The 11038-nt window shown below is 37.5% G+C and overlaps 1 protein-coding gene across 1 annotated transcript in view; it reads left to right on the plus strand.

Annotated features, from left to right (window-relative positions):
* The first annotated feature begins 7185 nt into the window (after nt 1–7185).
* Nucleotides 7186–11038, plus strand: part of LOC113053559 (alkyldihydroxyacetonephosphate synthase, peroxisomal-like) — a 26327-nt gene continuing 22474 nt past the window's right edge. The window contains exon 1 of the mRNA XM_026218680.1: nt 7186–7450. Coding sequence (XP_026074465.1) covers nt 7281–7450 — 170 coding nt within the window. The 5' untranslated portion in view covers nt 7186–7280. The remainder of the gene's footprint in view (nt 7451–11038) is intronic.

Here is an 11038-nt window from a genome sequence, read left to right on the forward strand (position 1 = left end):
ATTTTTATTTCTAAAACAATTCTATTAGAAATCTTTTTTTATTTATCTGAAAGCAGCACCCGGTTTGATGAATAGTACTTATTATTATAGGCTATATTATTTCTCTAACATAAATATTCTACAGAAATATCTAAAGCTTATCCGAACAGATGAGTTTTTTTAAGAGTTAAAAATATTTGTGCATTTTTTTTAAGTAATAACAAACAGGGTTCATCGCCTTATGTGACAACTGATTCCAAGCAAAAACGTATGGTGTTGATCTTGGGTTGCAGATTGCTGCACCTGCTTTAAACTCAAAGCGATAGGGCAGTTTTACTGTCAGGTGACTTTTCTTAGGCCTTATTGGACCTGTACAATCAAACACACTGTAAGAGCAGATATAAGTAGGCTACACACCTACTACTGTAACAGCAGTAATAGCAGTAGATAGCGACCCCTGCTGTTCAGGCTCTGGATGAGCGCATATGTGCGGGTTTTTTTCCACAGTGTAATTAATTTTCAACCTTTTAAACCACAATTTAACCACACTAAACAATTTCAGAGTTTATAATTACAAAACTTTAAACTAATGTTGCTTGGGTTGAACAAATGGATTACTGTGTTGGTTTATCCAAATAATCTGTCTGGTATGATGCACTGAATGTTTAAAAGTTTGAAATGATCATCTGACGAAAACTATAATTACTGTTGTTAAAAGATCAACCCACACCGTGACACTCTGCTCAATCATACTGTAAGCTGAGTGCAAAGTGTATTCTTTATTCCCTAGAGCTACGATGGGCGTTTGACCAGCGATGGGAGCTTTTGGCCCTCGAACTTTTACAAACTCTCTTGAAGCACAATTTTGAACTAGTTTATGTTATTTGTAAACTAACAACGCCCAACAGTATGCATCAAATTATAAGTCATATTGACAGTCATCAACATCTATGTGAAACAATGCATTGGCTATGTGTTGTATTTTTTATTTTAATAATTTCACACAATTGCACCAGAACTGCTCTACCCACAAATTATTTTTCCCTCGATTTTTTCTTTGTTGTTCTTAATGCCGTAGTTCATCTAAAACTTTATTACGAGGTAAGTTGTTAGAATTACAGCTGTAGTTAGTATAAACTGATATAAATAAATATTTTATATCTATTCCATTTTTCTCATAGTATTAAACGTGCACCAATTAATATTAGGTTCTAGATCTGGGATCTATCTATCTATCTATCTATCTATCTATCTATCTATCTATCTATCTATTGAAGCTCACTATAACTGTATCAGCCCCTGAAAGCAGCCCACTGTAGTTTTCTTCCCTCGAAGCGCGTGCGTGATTGCGCGCGCACGATTGGCAGCTCCACGTCGACATTCTTCCAGCTGCTGCACGGACTCGGACGCGGTGTGAAAGCGCTTCATCAACAGTTTGCACGAGCGTCATCTATTCAACCAACGAGTGAAATCCTCGGGGGCTTTTGACAGAGTCGAGCTCCGTGTTTAGACACAGCGCTTTTTCTCCAGTGCCATTTATTCACTGTCGACTGTCTCGTGAGTTGAAGCAGGTATGTTCTTTTTACATTTTTATTTCCCTCTGGAAATGTGCATTGCACTCACAAACTGTGCGCGCGTATGCTTAGAAAACTCAAGCCGTCACTCATTGATATATTCAACCGCTCCAGCTTAGAAGAAACTTTTTTCAGGAATGGAAATTTAACCATGAAAAGTAAACTAAGATGGTTACTTAAATGTGTGCATGGAGGAACGTACAAATGCATGACATATGGCATTCCCAGTTTCCCCTTTCTTCACATTTTGACTTCTCTTTTGGGTCATTGTGAAATTCGATAAGCGTGTTCAGTTGAGATGTATGATAAACTGCTGTGATGCACGTCCCAATTTGGACACTTTTCGACACGTCAGCTGTTCTACGTATTGGCTGCCCCCAATTACTATGCAAACAGACGGAGTGTGATAGTAAAGTCAATATATGTATGTATTGTTTCAATTTACCTTTCTGTTATTATCCTTTTTTGTGTTGTTGTTGCATGCAGTTAATGTGCATGGAAACTTGTGCAAGTAGGCATCTGTTTCTGCATATGTAGGCCGCCATATGTGTTCATCATGGAGGCTGGTGAGGTGATTATATGCATGTGTGAATGAGAATGAGTCCAAGTTTCCAACTCAATGCATCTTTATCCATCATAAAGTTCTTCTAATTGCCATTATGGGGCTATAAGAGTTCTGGCCTGCATACTTCTCGCCTAATCATCTTTGATCAATCAACTATGATATACTCTCTAAACAATTCCAGCTATTTTAAGTTAAAAACTTAATTTCATTTGCTATAATATATCCATTAGTTCAAAGTAATGAAAAACATGTCAAAAAGTCTTATTCATCCATTTTTTTTATATAGTGTATACACAAAGAGCTTTCTGAGGAGATTTGGTACTGTGATGCAGGGAGATGTAACGTATCTGTTTCTTTTAGAGGGTCAAGCAGAAGAGTTTCACCGAGAAGGAAAATGAGCAAGCAGCGCTGTGGCTTTCCAAGTAAAGTTCTGTGATACACTCCGACTCTAATTGCTTGCAGTCAGTGCATTACAGAACTTTGTTTTGGGAGTTTAATGCTCAGGCCTGGAGGAAACAATCAGTCCATCTGGATGAAGCTGTAACAGCCCATTGAAAACAGCAGTAAACTCCACATCCTGTGTCCCTCAACAACATGCGCAACATGCTCCAAGCACTCAATTAGCATAGCAGAGGCTATACCACAATTGCTAAATGTCTAAAAATAACCGCTGCAAATAATACACACCACTTTACAATTAGGCATTCCATGCCGTAACCTCAGCAAACACAAAAATGTAAAAAGAATGTATATCATATTTACAAGAAGAAAGCATTTTAATTGAAGAGATGTTTGTGATGACAGCATCAGACCCACAGGAGGCAGAAGAGCACATGTCTGGGTTACTCTTATGGTCACATGACACAGAAGGACGCAGGTAATTGCACAAGTGGGTTAACAGGTCTAACATGCGTCATACATACTGCTTTTTTTTCTAGAAGGACAGAGAAGGCATTTTATTGGCCTTGACAGAACAGATTTTCAGTCATAAAATACAGTCTGAAACACTGCATTCTGAAATGGTGTGCAACATGCAAAGCATGCATCTGGGAAATAAAAGTGAGAAGTTTTGTTGCAGTGCATTTAAAGTACATCTGCGACTGATTAGTCAAGCACATAAAGATTGAAACTGCACAGATCCTGTTTAACCCCTGAGGGTGCTTAACATAAATTCAGAGTAATCATTTACAAACACACTGACGGACTGCTGATGGTATATTATTATACAGTGGTGCAATTCCCAGGGCATCAGGGGGACATGTCCCCTCCACTTTTTGAAAATGTCCCCCCTTCAGCTTAATGTTTTATTTTTTACTTGCATGGTTTTTTTAAGTCTTGCTAATCTAAGCATTAAAATGATTTTACACCTTCAAGTGCAAGAATTCTTGAAAGAGTAATACATTCGGTACTTAAGTGCTGTTTTCTGCATGCGCACACAGAGAGCAGCATCTCGTCATACAGCGTTCATGCAGGGAGTTCACTTTTGCGTCTTCTTGCACTTGAACAGACAAATGCACAGAAAATGATAAAGTCCTAAAGTCTTAACTGAGTTAAAATATAAAGTTTTAAATAAACGAAACTGTTGGGAGAAAATCAGATGTTTATTAGATCCATGCATTTGGTCTGAAAGTGACCGCAGTTTACAGGCTAATTTACCAGTCGCTATCTATTAATATTAATTAACAACAAAAGAAAAATCCCTCTGCTCTTGACTGAATAACCTTTTCATCTTTAATAAGGATTAAGCCATAAATATTAGGAATAACAAACTAATGTGCATTCTAGGAACATGTACCATTGTTTCTGGAACAGATAAAATGCCTATAATGTATCATTTTGATTTAGATCCTTTTCAATACGATAATAAAAGCTAAAATGTAGGGTTGATCATTTTGTAAAACTTTTTAAATTGTAAAATTTTTGTCAGAAATGCAAACATGAAGCACGTTAGTAGATAACATGTTGTAAGTCACCAAACCAAGATTATTTAAAATATAAACATCATTTTTAACATTATTATTTTAATGTTTATGCATAGAGTGCATGGTGCTGCTAATATTATTTGTTGTTTGGTGGGTTTTGACACAAATTTATTAAAGAGATTTCCGTGTCTGTGAGTAATTTTAATTTTGATAATCAAAATTTTATGAAAACCCCCATAATCATTTTTTAATCATATATTATCATTATCAATAGTTAATATCTATATCATGAAAATGTGTGATCATTTAAATATTAAGAGTTTTTTTTTTTCCAAAATGTTTGGCATTCAATAATTTACTGTAACTGAACCACTTTTTTCTGAAGTGATTTATGGTTCTTCACGCCTGCACTTTTTGTTTGTTGTTATTACAAGCTAAATAAAACCGCTGTTTATAATGTATTCCGACTACTTTTTGATTAATTTTGACATCGTTTATCACACATAAATAGGATTAGTTTGTAATATACTGATATAAGGTAATATATGTGTGTGTGTGTGTGTGTGTGTGTGTGTTGTGCTTTAAACATTACAGTAGGTGAAGCTTCCCGAAGACATATAACATATTAAATGGCTCACTAAGTGATTATTGAAATAATTAAAATGTGTGTCAGAAGTGGGTTGGATACCCTAAGCAAGGATTCAATTCAATTCAAGTTTATTTGTATAGCGCTTTTTACAATACAAATAGTTACAAAGCAACTTTACAGAAAATTATGTTTCTACAATATTTAGTAGATGCTTATGGTGGTGACTCAGTTTGTGCACGTTTGACAGGATTTTTAGAAAAAATTAATACAAGATGTAGTCAGCTAGACGATGAACATTATTAATATTATTAATTAATAACTATTATATGATGCAGTCACACATGTAGCAATATTTGTTAGTTCTGTTTGTTGATTCAGAGTTAGCATCATCTGAGGTCCTCTGAGGGTCAGCATCATCTCTTCTCAGGTGTTCTGGATCCAGACTGGAGCTTGTGTAAATCCTAGTTACATAGAAACAAATAGAGACATCATTAGCATAGCTGCTGATCCAACAAACTAAAATTAGTTTAACCCAAGCAAATGAATAAAAATGCACATTTGATCAGATGCAACTACACTCACAATTTAAGAGATACATTATTCGTATGCTTGGCGAAAGAGTGTTTTTGATCTAGATTTAAACAGAGAGAGTATATCTGAACCACGAACATTATCAGGAAGGCTATTCCAGAGTTTGGGAGCCAAATGTGAGAAAGCTCTACCTCCTTTAGTGGACTTTGCTATCCTAGGAACTACCAAAAGTCCAGCGTTTTGTGACCTTAGGGTTTGTGATGGGTTGTAGCGTGGTAGAAGGCTAGTTAGGTACGCAGGAGCTAAACCATTTAGGGCCTTATAGGTGAGTAATGATAATTTGTAACTGATACGGAACTTAATAGGTAGCCAGTGCAGAGACTGTAAAATTGGGGTAATATGATCATATTTTCTTGACCTCGTAAGGACTCTAGCTGCTCTATTTTGTACTACCTGTAGCTTGTTTATTGACGAAGCAGGACAACCACTTAGAAGTGCATTACAATAGTCCAGTCTAGAGGTCATAAATGCATGAACTAGCTTTTCTGCATCAGAAACAGATAACATGTTTCGTAGCTTGGCAATGTTTCTAAGATGGAAGAATGCAGTTTTTGTAACATTGGAAATATTTTCAAAAGACAAGTTTCTGTCTAATATAACACCCAGATTTTTGACTGTAAAGGAAGTAACAGTACATCCGTCTAGTTGCAGATTATAATCTACAAGATTCTGTAGTGTTTTTTTTTTTTGGTCCAATAATTAATATCTCGGTCTTATCCGAATTTAATTGGAGAAAATGATTTGTCATCCAATCTTTTACATTTTTAACACACTCTGTTAGGTTAGATAATTTAGAGTTTTCATCTGGTCTCGTTGAGATATATAGCTGAGTATCATCAGCATAACAGTGGAAGCTAATTCCGTATTTTCTAATAATATTACCAAGGGGCAACATGTATAGTGAAAATAGAAGGGGACCTAGGACGGATCCTTGTGGCACTCCATATTTTACTGATGATGAATGAGATGACACCCCATTTAAGTAAACAAAATGGTAGCGATCGGACAGGTAGGATCTAAACCATCTTAGAGCCTTCCCTTGAATACCTGTATAGTTTTGTAATCTCTCTATGAGTATGTTATGATCTATGGTGTCGAAACGCAGCACTAAGATCAAGTATGACGAAATGAGATGCAGCCTTGATCTGACAAGTGGATGGGGCCTGAAACCTGACTGAAATTCTTCATACAGATCATTTTTATGCAGGAAGGTGCTCAATTGAGCAGACACAACTTTTTCTAAAATTTTAGACATAAATTGAAGCTCGATTCCATGGGATATTCATGGAATGATGATTAAATGATTAAAATGATTAGATGATTAAAACGATGAGTTGGATTAAACAACAAGCATAAAAAACTATTTTTTTTAATTTAATTATGTTTTAAATTATTATTATTATATTTTTTGTTGTTGTTTAATCTTTTGCAGTGAATGCAGAGTTTATATTGCAAAGTAATCATTTTGCCAAATCTCAAAAGTACATACCAAGCAGTAGAGGGGAAAATGCTAATAAGAATTGAGGTAGAATCAAAATTATGAATAATTGCTATCCACTATGTGAATATCGTATCATAACTCAAAACATTTTAAAATGTAATGTAAAATAATCTAATTACTATTTAATATTTGTAACCCGATTGCCAGATCATATAGTCGATTACTAGCCAGCACTGCATACACATACAAAAACAACAAAATATATACATTTGTTTTATCATATTTTTTCGAGTTTATTATTCTATTATTATGGTAGAATTTTAGAATTACTGATTATATGAAAAAGATGTAGCTTATTTTCAAAAGATATGATGTTGCTGGTGTTATTAGACAGTGAAAAATAAATATTTCTTAAATTGCATGATTTAGGGTTAATCTTCAGCTTTCCAGTCAGTAGCAGCGCACCCGAGCGGGCGGGGGGAGAGAGAGAGAGAGAGAGAGAGGGAGGGAGGGAGGAAGGAAGGCGGAGCGCGGTGCATGATGGGACACGGGTGTAATCTCCACCTCACATCCCTCCATCAGCCTCCCGCTGACCTCTGACAGCAAACACGGAAGCAGCATGGCGTCAAACAGCAGCAGCAGCAGCAGCGCGCAGCAGAGACTCCGGATCATAGCCGGACATCTGCAGAAACGAATAGAAGATGAACACCCGAGAGTCGCTGCGCAGGAGTGCAAAGCCGAGACGCCCCGATCCAACCCGAGCAGCACCACACCGGTCCCGAAGAGGAGGTATGTGGCGTCACCCTGCCTGCTAAGAGCTCGATCGCTTCACGCGACTCATACAGACACATAGACTCTGCGTTTAAACAGCAGTGAAGCAGCAGAGGCGTTACATTGTGTCTCTGTGTGCGCTCGAGCTGGAGCTGAACAAAGCGTGCATTCATCCCGCGCGATGTCTGCACACTGACTCATGGACACATTCAGATCTCCTTTTTTCTCTCTTCATAGAGTTTTGTGCTTATACCAAACCAGTACCGAGCAAGACGCTCGTCACTGGGCTGCTGGTTCTTCTAGGGCACATCATCAGCCCTTAAAGCTATAGGTGTCCCAAAAATAATGTCTGTCGTCATCCACCCAGCCACCAGGGCAGGTTTTCAGTTAATAACTTAAATGTGGGTCTCTTCCTGAAACAAGGCTATCTGAAGATCTTAAGTATGTCACAAGTCAGAGACTTATGGGTTTGACATCCACTTTGGTTGTTAGGAACAGAGCACCGTGGACGTGCTGTATAATACCTGGGTTGGTTTTCTGGGTATTGTTTGAGCGTAGAAGTAGAAGGCGTAGAAGTTTCCAGAGGCTGTTTTTATAGACATGGGTGACCTTTTTACCTATAAAACTGAATTCCAACTCTTGAATTTGATTTCTGAACCTTTTTGAGGGCCTTGTATCTGTGGAGTCCTGTATGTGTTTCCTCAGTTTTCAGACGTGCTTTCACAGGAAAGGGATGCTGTTTGTGTAAACGGAAAGGGCGTTGGTTATTTCGGTCTGTCTATAGATTCAACACTACTAGCCTGAGGCTCTCAACAGAAGTTAGTGTGGCAAAGCTGTGCTCTGATTGGACGAGTGCTGTGGTGGTCTGACTTTGTATTTGCTAAGAGTTTAAATATACTTCCTGCGTCTGTGCCGCCATCTAGTGCTGGACATGACATGACCTTTAACCTACTGAGGCCCAGGCCCAGTGCTCTTTGCACTTGACCACTTGCATGATGCATTTCCTGTTTTTGACCACAAGTGTAACCACAAGACCACAAGTGTGTGTAGAACGTATTTTGTGTTTAGAGCTTTCAGAATACCTTGCACTTTAAAATAAACGTCTAAATGTCTGTTCAGTAGTTCATATGACACAGACTACAACAGGCCCTGACTTTAGTTACAACAAATCTCCTTCACTTGTGTCCCACAGCTGTGTATCCAGTGCATTGTACTGATAAGATACAGCTGGAATTTCTTCATTTGTGTTAAATGTATGTTGTCAAAGAGAAATGGTAGATGTGAAGGCTGTCGCACTGCCAGTATTTGGCAACATTTGCTTTTCAGCACGATCTTTCCAGGCATTATATTGAAGGGGTGTAAAATATTTCCTCTCTGTAGAGTGTGTGCTGGATTCAAAAAGCTGCTCAAAAACACAACACTCATCAAGAAAGATCACACATTCTTTGGTTTTAATATTTTGGATCCTTTTTTTTTTTAAAAAGATTGCATGAATTTATAAAAATTAGCCACCACTTGCCAAAATGTTAAATAAATAATTAGATAAATAAGTAAGTAAATCGCCACGAGAGTGTACTCGTCTGTCAGTCATCTTGGACTCCTAGTGGTCCGGATGATCAGAAACATTTTCAAATAATAATTTAAAAGTAAAATGCAGCTGCAATAGTGGTATTTTGCTAAATATTTTATATTTTCCATTGTCGATAGTGTAGCGACGAGGAAGTCACATTTGTTAAGGGTTAAACACATTTTCATGACTATGAGTGAAATCTGCCTGAGGAACTGTCTCTACCGTGCAACATCTTGAAACTCCTGAAAGTGTGGATTCCTGTTGAAATCTCTGGATTTCACCCGTAAAACTTTTCAGAGCAACTGTAAATGAAATTTAATCCTTTATGCATAAAATAAAAAAATTAAGAAAATGTTCACTTAGCTGTATAAAATGTTTCAGCAATGTGCACCTTACTAAAAAGTTACTAAAAAATGAAAGTTAATTTACCCGCCCTCATGTTGTTCCAAACAGGTTTGTTACGTTCTGTCGAGCACAAAAGAAGATATTTTGAAGAATGTCGGTAACCAAACAGATGCTGGTAGCCATTGACTTCCATTGTATGGGGAAAATAAAAAATACTATTGAAGTCAATGGATACCGTCAACTGTTTGGTTACCAACATACCTTCTTTTGGGTTCAACAGAATGAAGAATCTCATACATGTTCATAATGACGTGGGTGTGATTTCAACAGACTAAACATCTGACTTGTCAGTCCTGTTGTTAACAGCTTGACTGTCCCAGTGGATATCAGATATCAGCTTTATCCTAAACCATGCAACCCTCGAAATGAAATGCCATTGGCTAGTACATTTTTTTTTTTTTTGTTTACTCGCCAGACTGATATACTAATATATATATATATATATGCATGCATACTGGCACTGCTCTTTAAATATCTGAAAGTACACTTAATTCTACTAATAAGCACATTATAAAAGCACTAAGGATTAGCGAGGTACTGGATTCATGAATATTAATCAGGTTGTGTGCGTTCACTCGAACTGATTTGTTGAAATCAAAACAGGGATGATAATAGATGAGCACCAGCCAATGAGATTGTCGGTTGCGCATAAGCTCCGCATCCGAATTTTTTTTTCTCTTTCAAAAACAAACATACATAGATTAGATACTTAACGTCTAACAGAACTTAAACAAAAAAGGACAGTAAAAAAGGGTCATTGAAGGAATATTTAGGGTTTGTTATTGTCTAATATTAGACTCCAGGGAAGCATCCACCAAATATCTTCTCTCTTTGTCTCTCCTTTGCTGTGGAGGAGTCTTCATTGTGTCTTGTTTTAGGGTTTGTCTGATCACCCGCTCATGTTTCCTCAAACTGAGGGTGTGTTCCTGGTTGGGGTCCCACAGCAGGCGCAGGGTCCAGAGAGCACAGCTGCACTAAAGCCTGGAGCTAGTAGACAACATCACACTTACACTTACTTATTACATTGTGTGGAAGGGATTCGAGGAAATGAGTGGAGAAGTGTGCTGCTATTTTTCTGACTGATTGGATTTTGGCATTTGAGCCATACGTAAAGTCTAGAAACCCCTCGAGTGATAAATCCTCACTATAAATAAGGCGTTTCGTAACTTTAGGGGAATGTGACGTGAGGGAACATTTCACAGCAGAATGCTGCCGATAATTTAAGGTTATTACTTCAGCAGCACTGATTATGCTATGACTTTTCCACACATGGCATAAACAATTTAAAGCTGCGGTAGGGAACTTTTGACGCTCTAGCGGTTAATAAACAGAACTGCTTGCGTCTTGCGGAAGAACGTCGTAGCCGGAACTACTACTCTCTGTTTATGTCTATGAAGAATCACAAAGGTACTGGGTTACTCCGCCGCGGTACCCCCGAAGCAATCTAAAATAGTCTGAATATAAACACTTATTATAGGTGCACCCTAGTGATTCAGGAAAAGCCAAAAACACGGTTTGGAAAATGGATTCATGGTGTACTCGCTTATTATATAAATTTTTCTACATTTTGAACACAAACAAAGTTACGGAGCGCAGCTCTGATTGGTTGTTTCTTAACGGGAGCGATGGAG

This window comes from Carassius auratus, chromosome 34 (genome assembly GCF_003368295.1).
Source record: "Carassius auratus strain Wakin chromosome 34, ASM336829v1, whole genome shotgun sequence".
Classification (NCBI taxonomy): domain Eukaryota; kingdom Metazoa; phylum Chordata; class Actinopteri; order Cypriniformes; family Cyprinidae; genus Carassius; species Carassius auratus.